The sequence below is a fragment of the Prionailurus viverrinus genome, unplaced genomic scaffold (genome assembly GCF_022837055.1).
Source record: "Prionailurus viverrinus isolate Anna unplaced genomic scaffold, UM_Priviv_1.0 scaffold_35, whole genome shotgun sequence".
NCBI classification, from domain to species: Eukaryota; Metazoa; Chordata; class Mammalia; order Carnivora; family Felidae; genus Prionailurus; species Prionailurus viverrinus.
Genome location: NW_025927605.1, coordinates 5469978 through 5486505, shown reverse-complemented (window position 1 = coordinate 5486505; position 16528 = coordinate 5469978). Strand labels below are relative to the sequence as shown.

Here is a 16528-nt window from a genome sequence, read left to right as displayed (position 1 = left end):
CCCCTTGCTTCTGCCGCATGGGGTGTGAGTCACGGAGTCGGGGCTCTGGACTGGGGTAGGTGGCGGGTGGGGGTAGGGCCCCTGCCTTCTTTGCAAGCCTGGTTCTGTCTTCCTTCTGCCTCGCCCCCAGCTCTGTGGTCTGAGCCTGGCCGCTTTTCTCTCATAGCTTTTTTTCCCCTCCCTGGTGAAATGGGGACAGCAAAGCCCAGTCGCCTGGAGGTCCGGGGCTGGCCGATGCACTGGGTTTGGAAGGGATGAGTGGGCCTGACCGGGGGTGGTGACAGGTTCTGGCTCCTGTGGCTGCTGTGGGGGCAGGGCCTGCTAGAGCAGTCTGTGGCTGGCAGGAAGGGAAGTGGGAGCCTCCTCTGCCTACCCTGCCCCACCCCACCAGGGTGTCAGTTGGTCTCTTTCCAGGGCCCCTTCCTGGCCTGGGTGCGTGTGTCTCAGCCCTCTCCTCTGGAAGCCGCTGGTGCTATTTCAACTTTATTTGTTTTCCTGTCTCCAGTTTGGTTCCCAAAGTGGTACTTTGGGTGTCTGGGACACCTGGAGCCTCCCTTGCGGAGGAGGTAACCACAGAACTGACCAGAAATGACCTTCTGGGTGGTCTTGCCCGGGCCTGGCTGAAGCAGGGAATGGGAGACTGGGGCCCAGCTGTATCCCCTACCCGAGGTAGCTCTCCCACCTCCAGCCCCCAGGCTGAGCAGAGAGGCGACATCTTTGGGGTGGGGCTGAGCTGGGGGTGTCTGTGTGGCCCTCTGAGGCCCTGCAGAAGTGCAAAGAGAATGCCTCTTTCATTTTTTCCCCCATCTCACACCCCCGTGGTGCTGGGCAGTCCCAGCACAGAGTGAGAAATGCCCTGAGGCACAGGAGAGTGCGGTCTGTGACCAGCACAGGAGGCAGCATACTGGTGTCACTCTAATGTTTAGAGATTTATTTTTGAGAGAGAGAGAGAGAGAGAGAGAGAGAGAGAATCTGAAGCAGGATCCAGATTCCAAGCTGGAAGCGCAGAGCCTGATGTGGGTCTCGAACTCACAAACCTTGAGATCGTGACCTGAGCCAAAGTCGGACGCTTAAGCGACTGAGCCACCCGGGCGCCCCACTTCCGTCACTCTTACCTAAACCAGGTGAAGGTCAAATCCTGGGTCTGCCACCACTAGCTGTGTGACCCTGGGCAAGCTATTTCACCTCCCTGAGTGAGCCTCAGTGTCTTCATCTGTAAAATGGGGCTTACCTTTCTCCAAAGGTTATTGTGAGGATATTAGTATATATTAGGCATTTAGAACAGTTCCTGGCATAGAGTCAGCACTCAATAAATGTTCACTATTAACTATTCTCCTGGAAAGGAGAGGAAATGGAGCCTGGGCACAATGAAGCTGGGGAGTAGACACAATGACCTTTTCATGATTGCTTCCAGCACTGACTTTTCCATTAGTTCTCCTCCCCATCTGTGTCTGTCTAATTTTAAAACTGATTTCTTTTCTGTTAGAAGGGGGTGGGTTACATCGTATGGGCGCCCAGCACATAGTAGGCACATAGTCGGTGGAAATTGTTGGTATTGTATTTTTTTTTTCCAGAAAACAATTTTTTTTTTTTCAAGTCACGATCTTTTATGTTACGTCAGCAACGCAGTTATGTTCTAAATTATGCTGTTGGGAGATTTTGTGTTTGTTCAGTTCAGTCACCACTCATGTGACAGACACTTATATTTGTACCTCCTTTGCTCGGGCATCAGATCTGGCCCCGCCTTGGGAATTTCCAGGATGGGAGGCCCAGGCAGTTCCTGGGCATGGAGTCATCCGCCCACAGTGCTGAGTTGTACCCTGACCCTACCAACAACTAGGCTGAATGACCTTGGGCAGATCCCTTCCCTCCGAGACCCCCATCACGTCCTGGCGAGCCATCCCAGATGAGGGCAAACACTCCTGCTTGGGTGACAAGGAAACCCGGACAGAGGGGCTCTAGGCAGCGGGGCCCTCCCCGCACTCCTGGCTCTCGACCTTTTCCCTGTGCACCCACTCCAGCACCAAAAGGCCTCTCAGAGGATGTTTCTCACCTTGATTCTTCATAATTAAGGCCTGCAGGTACATAAAAATGGTCACAAACTCCAGAGCTGGGTGGGCTCTTAGAGATCAGTTGGCCGGCCCCCGGCTCAGGGGATTCCAGAGAGGGAGACTGACTTACCTAGTGACATACAGCAAAGAGGTGCCGAGCCCAGACCTCCCTCCATCCTTTCTCAGCCCCCATTCCACCCCAGCCCCGCCCTATCTGGCTGCCTGTGCCAGGAGTGAAATGAATTCTCCTTCCCCGGCAGGGAGGGAGAGGCAGTTCCTGAGCTTGGGAACTAGCTGATGTCATTGTAGTGTCGCCATGGCAATTATTCCCCTGGATTAGGGGCCTGACCCTTACAAGGCCAGGAAGTGGAGGAGAGAATGGGGGTTTGGCACTTGTTCAGCACTTTGAACGTTGACAGAGCACTTCCACGCTTGCCCTATCAGTGGGTATTGAGCCCCCTGCCTTGCTTCAGGATGCTTCAGGATGCAGTTGCTGTGTGAGGGCCACTGTCTGTAGTCTGTCCCATTGATTGGAATGAGTGGTACTGTCCCCATTTTACAGATTGGAAACGGAGGCTCAAGAGGTTAAGTCATTTGCCCGAGATCACTTAGCAAGTGGGAGACTGCGCCCGTGTTAGAACCAGCTCCCTCTGGCTCCTTGCCCGTGCTCGGTGACGGGAAGCCCCCCTCTCCATATTTTAACTGATTCCTGTGACAACCCTTTTACAGATGAGGAAACCGAGGCCAGAGACCTTGGATTTGGGGCTTCTGCATCTGGAGCTGTAATTTTCTGGCTCTAATGCCTTCCCCTCCCTAATGCCCCTTTCCCAAAGGGTCCCTCTACCTCCAACACAAAAAGTTGCCCTGCTGCTCCAGGCCTTCCTGGAAGAGGTGACGCTGGAGGCAGTTCTGGGCCCTTGGGGTGGGTCAGTACTTGTATTTACTGCATTAACTTCCAGTCTGATGGGAACTAGCATATCCAGGCCTTTGATTTTAGTCTGGATCAGAACGGAAGAGCTTCTGAAACCTTTTTAGGATGAAGAACCCCATGGATGGGTAAGCTGGGTTCCAGACAGTGGACAACGACCTCTGACCCCTGGGGGTTGTGCAGAGGAACTGACAGGTGTGGCCACAGATTTATACGTGTGTGTTGTCGGTCGGGTCAGGGTGCAGCTCAGCCCCGTGGCCAGATGTCTCCATGCCTGGGAGCTGCCCGGACGTCCCATCCTGGAAACTCCCGAGGTCCTGGGCCTCGTGTCCTGGGCTGACCTGCTTCTAGGACAGTGGAGCAGCCCCCATGGAGGAAATCCAGGCAGCTGGTGGGGTTGGAACAGCTGCCTTCTGAGGGGGACAGTGAAGCCTCTGGAAGCCGAACGGTTCTCTGTCCCATGGGCATTCCCAGCCTCCATTCTGTGCTTCAAACCCCCCAGGAGAAAACAAGATATTTTTCATATTTCAGTTCTATTAGTGTTCAGGAAGTCCTTTCGTACGTCCGACTTGAGCCCCTCTATACTTGAATTTCTGTGGATTTCTCAGAAGAAGAAGGCAGTGGTGGGGTGGTAGGAACCCTGTTGTGAAGTCCTGTCTGTCCCCCGCCAATTTCATTTCCCCTCATGTGGCATTGACCTTAGAAGCGGGCCTGGCAGTCTCCAGGAAGCCGCCAGGCCTGTCAAAGACACATTGATGGAGTCTTCGAGTGGCTGTCTCACTGCCCTTCTCTCTGGGTGCTAACTCTGTCCCTTGGCACAGCCTTCATTCGGCTGGTCGCTTAAACACTCCTCTGGGCTCTCAGTGGGTAGGGCCACGTCCTGGCCAGGGCTGTCTTTGGAGCTCTGGAAAGAACCTTCTTCCTATAGCTTGCAGGCAGGATAGGCTAGCGGTGAAGGGTCAGGAGTCCGGCAGATGAGAGTTTGCACCATGGTGGCTCTGGACATTTATTGCCAAGCTGTGTGACCTTGGCAGGGGACTTTGCCTAGCTCTGGCTCAGTTTCTTTATCTGTAAGATGGAGCCAATAATAGAACACGGTAAGACTCACATGAGAGAATTCACGTAAAGCACTTGGTGCTCGGAATGCCCTGAATACGTGTTAACGGGTTATTGTTAGCGGCCTAACACTTCTTGGCTAAGGCTTCTGCTCTGCGTTTGGGGGTGGGTGATAGATGTCGCTGCAGGGGGATTTCTGGTCGGGATCTCTCTCCTGGCCGGTTGCCGCCTCAAAGGTGGCCACAGGCTGGGGCCCTCTCTGCTGCCCCTGCCTTCACTCGAATCCCTTTCCCCTCCTTGGTCCTCCAGGTGCGCTACAAGGAGGAGTTTGAGAAGAACAAGGGCAAAGGCTTCAGTGTGGTGGCAGATACACCGGAACTCCAGAGAATCAAGAAGACCCAGGACCAGATCAGTAACGTATGCTCCCCTGCCCGCCGCCGTGGAACCTGCACTGACCTGCTGCCCTCCCCGCTCCTCCCCTCCCTGCCGGTCTGGCAGGCATGAACGAGGCCAGTTCGCCGCTGTTCCCCCGGCCCTTCTGGGTGTGCCTGGGTGGCAGCCGCTTGAGCAGAGGGAAGAAGGGGTGTGGGGTTCCCAGAGGCCTTTTTTTCTGTGCCCCCGTATTCCCCTGTTCTGCCCTCTGCCCACAGAGCATGTCTGCCTTGCAAGCACCATACTTCTGGGGATACGTGGACAGGATGGGCCTATGTGCTACATCACTCCCCACCCTCTCTGAAGTTTCTCCTTTGTTTCCTTTCCCCTCCTGGCTATGGTGGGTGTCAGGGTCCAGACTGACTGTTTTGTCTCAGCACAGAGGTCATAACTGGGTGGCAGGGGTGGGGAGGGGCCAGCCTCCCCCTCGTCTGTCTCTGGGTGCTGACATTGCAGTCATTTCCGCCCTCCCTCGGCCTCCTCCCCCACCTCGGCCTGCTCTTCCTTCCTGTGTAAAAACCCCAGCTGGCTTTGCCGGCTGGCCCCGGACCCCCTGGCCTGGCCCTCCTGGGCTGGGGATGGTCAGCCATGTGTGGCTGGGGCAGGACTGGGTATAGAGAGTGGGTTGTAGATCGATGGGCCCATGGCACCTGTGGCCAGGGGATAGGCATTGGTTTCCTGCTTGGTAGAGCCAGCGGCCAGCAGCCAGCGCAGCTCTGCCTTTGTGGGGAGGCCGCCTGGGGGGTTTTGGGTATGTGGGGGCGGAGCGCTGCTTTGAGCCACAAGCACAGAACATGGGCTGCGGACCCGTGCACAGGGTCCCGGGGCACAGAGTTGCAGTGTGGGCCTGGCCAGCCTCGTCTGGGAGGTCCTACGAATGGATGCCTCGGCAAACAGTTGCCTTTATGTCTAGAACAGGGTGGGGGTCCACAGGTTGCCCAGTGTCTCTCTGGGCTGAGGGCCTGGGTGCCAGGTGGTCCACCTGGCACTCATCCCTGGGCTCCACAGGCCTCCCTCTTCCTCCGCCCGGCCTCCTTGATGGGGCTGTGCTGGGAAAGGGCTCCACAGCGGCTCAGGTGGATTTCAGAGCCAGAACCTACCCCGGGAGCACCCGTCACGCCCAAGCCCATGGCCGTCAAACTTTGCAACCTACGCTACGAAATACATTTCACATAGCGACGCCCCAAACGGGCACGCTTGTTTATTTAGAGAGAAAAGCAAGTCAAGACTCACGTGAAAGAATCCTTACTACTTGGAGAGCGTTCAGATATCTTCTGTTTTATTTTATTTTGTAAAGATGCTCGTTGCAGACTTAACCGAACGGGTGACAGAGCGGGTTTTGCCACGAGGCTGTTGCCCTGCAGTTTGAAATTTGTGGTTTGAGGAAATGGAGCGCTTCCTTTGGGCTGGGAGGGCTCTAATCCACACCACCACCGCCGCCACCCCTCCCCTGGAATACACACATAAATAAAGCCTGTTTCAGTTGCTTCTTTATAAGCCAGGGCCTGGCCCCACACCCTAGAGCTTCCCTGCTGATGCTGCCCAGATCGTCTGGAGGGTAAAGAGGGTTAAAGAAGGTCTATGCCTTCCAACTCTCCGCATGGCAAGTGGGAGGGAGGGGGAAAAGCCTTGGGCAATGGGGAAAACCTGGAATGGCTCACAAAGCTGGCATCCTGACTCCCCAGCTTCTGTGGCTTTCCACTGCGAGGACACGTGCTGTCCTCCACAACCCCAGCTCCCCAGCACATCCCCTCATTGCTTCCAGCCTGTGGGTTTTAGAGGGCAGAAGACGAGCAAGCCCAGTCATCTCTGCCTCCCTCTCTGGAAGGCTTCCAGAGTATTCCCTACCCAGTTATTGGAGGTGTTAATATCTGAGGAGCCCTGGTAACAGAACTCACTGTGGCCAGGACACCTACACCTAAGGAGATAACTATCTTTTCGTTAACCACAGCGCTGCAATTAGCTGATTGTCCTCTGCTCTGAGTTGGGGGAGGTGACTTGAACCTGACCCGATTCTGCTTTTGCAGCTTTAGCTGGGACCTCTGAGGTGTGACCACGAACCTGGAAGACACTTGGTTTTGGTGAATGCAGTTAGAGTCTGTCAAATGCGGGCCTCCAAACACCTATGCTACAATCACGTGGAAAGGTTTATTAAAAATGCAGACTCGGGGCGCCTGGGTAGCCTAGTCGGTTAAGTGTCCGACTTCGGCTTGGGTCATGATCTCACAGTTTGTGAGTTCAAGCCCCGCATCGGGCTCTCTGCTGTCAGTGCAGATCCCGCTTCAGGTCCTCTGTCTCCCTCTGTCTCTGCCCCGCCCCTGCTTGCACCCTGTCTCTCTCTCCTTAAAAAATAAAGATAAAAACAAAAACACTGAAAAAACTTCACCAAGCCCTAGTCAGAGGGTGTCAGGCCTGGCCGCCTCCCGAACTCTAAGAGAACTTGAAGTTGTGCTTAAAGCCATTGTTCAATTGTCCCGACCTCCAGAAGAGTTTTGGGAAAAGATAGTGTTTAGAGCCACACCTTTTGTTTTGTATCCAAAATAGCATCCTGTGTATAGTTTGTCACTCACTTCCCAGGTTAGCTGTTTCCAGGGAGGTCAGAGCATCTTGCAAAGAGATGAGATTTGCCTCCCTGGAGGAATATATGCTCCAGATTAGAGGATTTACGAGCAAGAGCATTTTGAAAAAGTGGCTGGTCTCCCCCGATGGTGTTTCAACACTTTGGACGTGTGTGGTCTGTCATCCATCAGATCAGTGTTGTCAATGTTATTCTCATTTCTGTAAAGGCAGACCTGTCTCCTTTCCACCTTGTGGCTAAAGAAGAGGCAAAGAGGAAAGCTTGGTTGAAAAATTGGGCCGTTGTGGGTACTGAGAATGTGTGAAAACTTTTGAGGCAAGGTGCTAGTAAGTTATACTTCTGGGGTGATTGTGTCTTCATGAAAGGCATCAAAAGCGTGGTGAGGCCAGGGATGGCCTCTGGGATGCAGTGTATCCTTCTGGAATCCTGGCCTTTGGTCATGAGCTCTAACGGCCGTAAGGGACCGGGGAATTTTCGTCGTGGACACCCTTTTTCTGGAAGCCCCTGCCTAGTAGAGAAGCTCTGCTTTTATTTGCCTATGTCTCTACTTACATGATGATTTTCTGTATACAATTCTTTTCCTTCTTCTGTGAAATGTAACAACCCGGTAACACATGCCGTAAACACCTCTGTGTGTACTGATCAGTCAAGAAACAATATTACTGAACTCCTCTTACAAGTTTTCAAAGTGTTAAAAACATAATTCTCCTGCAGTGAGCACCTATCATATATTTCACTTAATTACGCTGGAGGGTAGGAAGGCAGAGGTGATGCCTCCTCGGTGAAAGAAAGTGCTGGATGCAGTTAGATGCAGAGCTGGTCCATGCCCTGCCCTGCCAGTATCTGTAGGACTGGTTAATGTTCTACAGGACCATAAAACCATAAACTCTGGGAATATCTTTGCCAGGGGCAGAAATGCTTTGCCTTTCCGTTAGTTAAAAATAATCAGCAGGGCTGGGCACCTGGGTGGCTCACTCAGTTAAGCATCCAGCTCTTGGTTTCAGCTCAGGTCAGGATCTCACAGTTCGTGGGGTCGAGCCCCACATCGGGCTCTGAGCTGACAGTGGGGAGAGCCTGCTTGCGGTTCTCTCTCCCTCTCTCTCTGCCCCTTCTCTGCTCGCTCGCTCTTTCTCTCAAGATAAATAAACATTAAAAAAACTAATAGCTGGCAGTGCATATTCTGTAAGTTAGCTTCAGTCTCTAGAATCTGGGCGTAATCAGCAGTAAATGGTGAAGTCAAACAAAAATTCCATCCCCAGGGTCAAGTGACCTAGAGGCAGGCTTGTGGGACAACCGTCTAGGGTAATTTTTGAAAACATGTGCTGTTCTTTTCTTTATAAGTTTAATATGGAACCATGCATTTCTTAAATTTTTTTTTTCCAACGTTTATTTATTTTTGGGACAGAGAGAGACAGAGCATGAACGGGGGAGGGGCAGAGAGAGAGGGAGACACAGAATCAGAAACAGGCTCCAGGCTCTGAGCCATCAGCCCAGAGCCCGACGCGGGGCTAGAACTCACGGACCGCGAGATCGTGACCTGGCTAAAGTCGGACGCTTAACGGACCCAGGCGCCCCTGGAACCATGCATTTCTAAACCCTATAGTTTTGGTTTTCCTGACTTTGAACATCTAGTAGGTATTCTTTTTGTGTCTTTCTTCCTTTGGTCGACAGGACGCGAAATTTCAAAGATTCAGGCACAGGGCGCCTGGGTGGCTCAGTCGGTTGAGCGTCTGACTTTGGCTCAGGTCACGATCTCATGGTTCGTGAGTTTGAGCCCCGCATCGGGCCCTCTGCTATCAGCGTGGAGCCTGCTTCAGATCCTCTGTCTCCCTCTCTCTGCCCCTCTCCCACTTGTGCACACTTGCTCGCTGTCCCTCAAAAATAAAACACTAAAAAAGAAATTCAGCTACATATTCGCGTGTAGCTATAGTTCACTCTTTTTCATCGCTGGGTAGTGTTCCGTTTAATGCTTATATCGGCATTTGATTGATGCTGGTGTTTGTGTGGAGTGGAATTGCTGGGTCTTAGAGTTTATGACCCTTCACCTTACCAAGTAATACTCATCTGTTTTTCAAGTAGCTGGACTGACTTACCCTCCCGCCAGCAGTGATGAGAGAGTCTCCACAGCGCTAGGTCCTTAGACTTACTCATTTTAGCCATTTTGATTGTATATCATGGTATTTCACCGCGATTTTAACTTGCCTTTCTCTGATAACTAATGAAGGTAAACGGATTTACATTTGTTTTACTTATTTAAAAAAAATTTGTTTAATGTCTATGTATTTTTGAGAGACAGAGACAGAGCACGAGCAAGGGAAGGGCAGAGAGAGAGGGGGACCCAGAATCTGAAGCAGGCTTCAGGCTCTGAGCTGTGAGTGCAGAGCCCAACGTGGGGCTTGAACCCATGAACCATGGGGTCATGACCTGAGCCAAAGTCAGATGCTTAACTGACTGAGCCACCCAGGTGCCCCTATTTATTTATTTTATTTCATTTCATTTCATTTCATTTCATTTCATTTCATTTCATTTTATTTTAGAGAGAGACAGAGAGAGAGAGAGAGAGCACACAGGCTGGGGAGAGGGAGAGAGAGAGAATCTGAAGCAGGCTCTATGCTCAGTACAGAGCCCGACGCGGGGCTCGATCCCACAACCCTGGGATCAGGACCTGAGCTGAAATCAAGAATCAGACGCTCAACCAACTGAGCCACCCAGGCATCCCAAAGATTTACGTTTGTTTTAAAAACAAAATGTTATTAGTCTGTAATCGGGAACAATATTGCACGGTAGTTGAGAAGCAAGGGTGTGATGTTAGAGCTGGATTCCGATAACCCACCAGTTACCCACCTCCGAGCGTCCGTTTCCCCACCTATAAAATGGGGGTGAGGGTGCTACATAGTTGTAGGGCTGGCTGAGAAAAGGAAATGAGTAATCCATGTAAGGGCACAAAACAGGCCCTCAGCAAGTGGGAGACGTTATAAAAAATGCACCCTGGCTGCTGAGTTGCTGATTCCATTCGGAGCCCATGTTCCCCTGTTGACCATGACGTAGAATCATGTGGCAGCATCGTGGGGAGTCAGACCTTGGTTTTCCACCAGCGTGAGGAGAGTAGGGGCTCAGAACACAGAACGTCGGCTAGCAGAGAAAATGGGTTTCTGGAGCTTTGGAAGGGACCCCCCAGCTGGTCATCCCAGAGTCCTAGCTAGCAGGGGCCTGGGCCCCTCAACCCACGTGCACTTGGATCTTCTGGGCACAGAACAGGGTGTCCTTCCATGGTGGCCTACAACAGTTCTTAAGCCGGGGATCTGCTGACAGCTCTGAGCTTGTGGTGGCCCTCCCTTTGGGGCTTTTAGAAGGTCAGAACTTTAGGGGCGCCTGAGTGGCTCAGTCGGTTAAGCGTCCCGACTTCAGCTCAGGTCACGATCTCGCGGTCCGTGAGTTCGAGCCTCGCGTCAGGCTCTGGGCTGATGGCCCAGAGCCTGGAGCCTGTTTCCGATTCTGTGTCTCCCTCTCTCTCTGCCCCTCCCCAGTTCATGCTCTGTCTCTCTCTGTCCCCAAAATAAATAAACATTAAAAAAAAAAAAATTAAAAAAGGTCAGAACTTTGCCGCATGTGGAGCGGGGACCAGCCAGACCCCCAGAGTCTGGAAAGTGTTTCTTTCCCTTTCGGATGTGCGAACACCCTTTAACCTGCCAATTTGCTTCTCCCATCATTCGGTGGGTTGGCAGAAAAATGACAGAAGTTTCTCACTCGCTGGGGGAACGGAGGGAGAGGAAGTGGGGAGTAGTGGCCCAGTTGGCCCAGACAGAGGGACTGTACCCTGCTTTTCTCAGGCCACTTATCCCTGCCATGCTGCCTCTCCTTCCCTCAAAGTTAGGGGGACCTTATGCTCGTCATCCCTGTCGCAAGGGAAAGGCGTGCTTACTCATAGTTATTCCAGAACAAGAAGACATGGCCTGGGATGAAGGGCAGACTTGGGCCTGTGGTCACCCTGCTCCATGCCTGCCCTCAGGAAAGGACCCGTGTAGCTGTGACTTTGTCCCTGTGTCCCTTTGTCCCTTATTGAGTAATGAAAGCTCTGTCTTGGGAAGGCATTTAACTTCTGAGCACATTTTCCTCTTCTGTAACATGGGAATTAAAGTATACCTGCCCAGCTTCTTTTTTCAGGGGGACTATCCCCAGGGCCAAGGGAGATCATGTGCAGAGAGGCTTTATGCACTCAGTGTGAATCGCTGAGCAGATGCGAAGGTTATTAATATTAACAGTAGCAGGTGATATGTGCATGGGTGCTGGGGAGGGTTCCTTTGTGTTCGGGCTCGCCACGCCTCCATCCACCTGGGGCAGCTGGCCCTCACGTTATCAGTATTGACTCCTGTAGTGGCTGTGTCAGAAGCAAGGTCGATTCTACCAGCTACTTGTGGAAACACGCCCCCAGCACAGGCCTCTGTCCTCTTCCACACATGCACTTCCCCTCCCCTGGTCACTGGCTCCTGGGGTCAGGCGTCTTTTCCTTCACAGAAAGTAAACACAGGAAGCTGACCTTTCTAACCCCCCAGGACAAAAGTCGGAAGGGCAGTTGCCTTGCATGCCTAAAGGCCTCAGGAGGGTTGGCCCCTCTCCTTATCCCCCTCCCCACCAGTGGACAGGGGTCCCTGAGGGAGTGGGGCTCGGGGACACTTGCCTTTTGCTCTTGTCTTAGGAATCCAAGAGCAGGGCACTGGCCCTGTGTCTGAAAACTTCACCCTTGGGTGCCCTTCTGGGTGGGAGTTGAGGGAACCCAGGGGTTTTCAGTCCGGCCAAGACTGGCTGCCTCCCCCTGAGGAATGGGCTCAGCCCATTTTGCCATTTGGGTGTGAGTCCCCCCTGGGGCATGACGGGAAGGGGCAGGGCTGGTCCTGACCCAGACCCCTAAGTGAGTCCCTGCTGCCTTTCCAGAGGACGGCCAGAAGGGACTGCCCTGGGCTGGGACAGCTCCTATCAGGCCTTGGGGCACAGAATCACTAGTTCCTTCTGCTCCAGATAACAGGGCAGGCTTTGCTCTCCTCCCTTCCTTGATGAGGAGGGAGGACCCTGCATTTCTTGTCCTGCAGCCTGGGATCCTCAACAGAGCCCCGTGAGGTCACGCCCACAGAGGCAGAATTACCTAACGCTGAAAAGCATAGGCGCTGGAGTCTGTGATCTTGGACAACTCACTCAGCTTGTCAGTGCCTTGGTTTCCCTCTTGTGCGTTAACTGGGGACCGTCACATCCCCCCTCGTAGGTGCTGACAAGTTAAAACGAGCCCATGGTGGGGCGCCTGGGTGGCGCAGTCGGTTAAGCGTCCGACTTCAACCAGGTCACGATCTCGCGGCCCGTGAGTTCGAGCCCCGCGTCAGGCTCTGGGCTGATGGCTCAGAGCCTGGAGCCTGCTTCCGATTCTGTGTCTCCCTCGCTCTCTGCCCCTCCCCCATTCATGCTCTGTCTCTCTCTGTCCCAAAAATAAATAAACGTTGAAAAAAAATTTTTTTTAAATAAATAAATAAATAGAACGAGCCCATGGTGCATCACACATAGCACAGAGCCTGGCGCCCGGCAGGTAGTCAGGGAACAGGAGTTGTCACCCTGCAGCAACACCGGAGGTAGACATCGATGCCCTCTCTTACAGAGGTGGAACCTGAGGCCCAGCAAGGTTAAGCAGCTTATCCAAGGGCACACAGCTGGCGTGCCTCCCGCAAGGACCTGGCTCTCTCTGCCTGTAGCCCTCGGGGAGTCTCTCCTCTCCTGGGAGATCTGAAGTGGCAGGGAGCTTTGGTTGGTTTGCTGTGAGTCCTTCACCCGGCACTTTCTCCCGCTGCAGATAAAATACCACGAGGAGTTTGAGAAGAGCCGCATGGGCCCCAGCGGGGGCGAGGGCCTGGAGCCTGAGCGCCGAGATTCCCAGGACAGCAGCTACCGGCGGCCCCAGGAGCAGCAGCAGCCACCCCACCACATCCCCACCAGCGCCCCGGGTGAGCCTGAGGCCTGTGGGGCAGAGGACCTGCGACCGGGCCGGCTGTGGGATGGGGAGGAGGTCGGAGAGAAGCCTTGTCTCCGTGCACACACAGGCACCTGTTCACGCACACCCTCAGATCCATCCCACCAGGGGCATCGAGCACCGGCGTCAGGGTCTATGCCGGCTCCCCAGCGTGTTGGTAGAGACACAGCCCCTGCTGTAGAATATGCAACACTGACACACAAGCCTTTGAGGCGTGGGGGCCGAGCCAGGTTGGGGGGGGTGGAAATGCACGATAGGGGCTTTGTGGGGGAAGGCAGGGGAATCCGGGAGGGACTGCGTTTGAGCCCTGTCTCCCCTCGTCTTCCAGTTTACCAGCAGCCCCAGCAGCAGCAGGTGGGACAGTCTTATGGTGGCTACAAGGAGCCTGCAGCCCCGGTGTCCGTACCGCGCTGTGCCCCAGGCGGGGGCGGGGTGAGTAGCTCTGGCCAGAGGGAGAGGTCCTGGAGCTGGGAGGTTGGATGGGGCCCAGGAAGCCTGAGGAGGCCAGAGGTGGATGGGCAGGTGGACATTGCTCAGAGATTCTCCTTAGAAACCCCACCCAGGAGGCCTGGCTTTCCCTGACCTTTGATCCCAGCTCCTGTCGTCATCTGCAGGCGATAGGGACCTCAGCCTCTGATCAAGGAAGTGTGCTTAGCGGACTCAGCCCTGGGCTGGGATTGGGGCCCTGCGTTCGAGCTCTGGGTGCACCTTGCGCAAGTTACCTCTCCCTGCCCGGTTTCCTAACTCCGGCTGCCCAGGAGCACACAAAGTACCTTTCTGTTTGGGGCCTTCCAGACCTAGGACACGCTCCCCACCCTTCATGAGGATGACCCACCCCCATGTCCTTCGGATCTCAGCTTGCCCCTGCCTCTGAGGGGCCGTCCCCAGCCCCCCATGTCAGGCGGGTCTCCCCTGACATCTCTATCACTCCCCCCCCCCGGTGCCCTTCAGAACACTTTTCCCAACTCAGAACCGTTCTCTGTGTTAACTTCTGTGTGCCTCCCCTGCTGAATGTGAAGCTCTGTGCGGGCAGGGCAGTGTTCCTTGGGCCCAGCTACCGTGAGCCAGGCCCAGAGCGGGCACTCATCGACACTGCCAAGTAAACGACGAGTAAAGAGTAGGAAGTAGGGCAGGATCAGGCTTCCCGGTCCTTCGAGTCGAAGTGCCCCGTCTGTAAGTCCTGATCCTTATCCCATCGAGGGGGCTGCTGAGCCACTCATACCACCGAGCTCCTGGCTGAGCTCAGCCCCTCTGAGCTGGGTTCCTGGGAGTTCGAAGCAGCTCATGTTGGAGCAAGAGAGACAATACCTAGAGAGGTAAAATAGCCCTGAGATACATGTCCTCCTGGAGCCTCATGCCGTGGGTACGAGGCAGTAAACAAGGGAGCGTCCGTGCTGCGTAGGGTACCGGGCAGGACCGAGACTCCGTCTGTAGGATTAGATTCCAGATAGACCAGCCGGTCCTTCAAATACTTGCGAAACCTATCTTGGACATGAGGGACTTGGCCCTGACTAAAAGACCACGTTCCTGCAGTCTTGGTGCTTACGTTCCAGTCAGGGAGGCAAACGAGGCAGTAAAGTAAGAGGGTATATATATATATAAGGTCGGATGGTGGCACGTGTTGTGAAGAAAAAGACAGCAGGGTGATGGGAAGGAAAGCAGCAAAGTCCTCAGGATGATGAAAGGGTGAATGATTCAGGGAGAATAGCAACTGCAAAGGCCCTGGGGCCAGCAAGAAGGCCAAGGCGATTAGAGGAGAAGAGGGTAGGAGATAAGGTCAGATCATGCAGGGACTTGTAGGCCACAGGAAGGCCTTTGCAATTAGTGAGCTACGTAGAGTGACAGGTTTTGGCTTATGTTTTTAATTTTTTTTTTTCTTTCACGTTTATTATCAAGAGACAGAGAGAGACAGAGCACGAGCAGGGGAGGGAGAGAGAGAGGGGGAAACACAGAATCCGAGGCAGGCTCCAGGCTCTGAGCTGTCAGCACAGAGCCCAGCGAGGGGCTCGAACTCACAAACCACGAGCTCGTGGCCTGAGCCGAAGTCGGGTGCTCAACCGACAGAGCCACCCAGGCGCCCCTTGGTTTATGTTGTTAAAGGATCGCTCCGGCAGCTGTGTGAGAAGAGGCAGTAAGAGGTTGAGGGTGGAGGCAGGGAGGTGGGTGAGGAGGCTGTTGTGGGAAGCAGGCATAGCTGGCATCAACCCAAGAGATAGAGACAGACTTGGTGATAAGAGACCAAAGTCACTTCTGGGGGGGTGTGACCTTTGGGGCTGATGGAGCTGGTTTCTGTTGCTTGAAAGACAGTTTGAACTTTGGTGCTAGGGGTACCCGGCTGGCTCAGTTGGTAGAGCATGCAACTCTTGATCTCGGGATTGTAAGTTCGAGTCCCACGTTAGACGTAGAGATTACTTAAAAATAAAATCTTTAAAAAAAACCACACACACAACAAAAAGAGGGGCACCTGGGTAGCTCAGTCGGTTGAGCATCCAACTCTTGATTTTGGCTCAGGTCATCATCCCAGGGTCATGAGATCGAGCCCCGTGTCAGGCTCTGTGCTGAGCGTGGAGCCTGCTTAGGATTCTCTCCCTCCCTCTCTTTCTGCCCCTCTCCCGCCCCCCATTGTGAGCACACGCCGTCTCTAAAATTAGAAAGAAAGAAAGAAAGAAAGAAAGAAAGAAAGAAAAAGAAATTTCGTCTAAAGAAAGTAGGACACAGGGGCGCCTGGGTGGCTCAGTCGGTTAAACATCCGACTTTGGCTCAGGTGACGATCTTGCGGTCTGTGAGTTCCTGAGCCCCGCGTCGGGCTCTGTGCTGACAGCTCAGAGCCTGGAGCCTGCTTCGGATTCTGTGTCTCCCTCTCTCTGCCCCTCCCCTGCTTGCACTCTGTCTCTCTCTCTCTCTCTCAAAAATAAATAAACATTAAAAAGAAAAAAAAGAAAGCGGGACACCTCTGAAGGATTTTAAGCCAGAGAATGACATGATCAGGTTTGCGCTTTGGAAAGCTCCCCCTGAGATCACAGTGGGTGAACAATTGGAGGGGGCAGATCGGAGGCCAGAAATAGAAAGCCTGAGCCGTGGTCCTAGTGGAGTGGACCCGTGGGGGCAGATGTGGGAGGTTGAGGGGGCTCCTCCATCCTGGACCGGTCGGCCCACAGATCCCAAGGCCTGGCCTGGGGGACCACGAAGGCTGAGGTGACCCCCGGAGACCAGTCGATGTAAAGGGCAGTGAGGGTCAGAGGACGTTAGAGTCTCGCCTGCCTCCCACACGGCAGTTGGATTGCAGATTCACTGGGCTTTTCTCAGGGGCTTAAGCAGATCATTTTGGCTGAGGTTGGAGGGTGGAAATTCTTGGGTCAAGTGCAGATTTTTCTCCCCAGAATACGTCTTTGAAACGCTACCGAGCATCGTATTCATTGGACCTATTGCATTCCTGTTCCAAGAGGTGGGGTAGAGCTGTGGCAACTTCAGTC

The 16528-nt window shown here is 53.8% G+C and overlaps 1 protein-coding gene across 1 annotated transcript in view; it reads left to right on the top strand.

The window, feature by feature from the left end:
* LASP1 (LIM and SH3 protein 1) overlaps positions 1–16528 on the top strand; it is a 39891-nt gene that overhangs the window by 20120 nt on the left and 3243 nt on the right. Inside the window, exons 4-6 of the mRNA XM_047845330.1 lie at positions 4345–4452; positions 12879–13029; positions 13384–13487. Coding sequence (XP_047701286.1) covers positions 4345–4452; positions 12879–13029; positions 13384–13487 — 363 coding nt within the window. The remainder of the gene's footprint in view (positions 1–4344; positions 4453–12878; positions 13030–13383; positions 13488–16528) is intronic.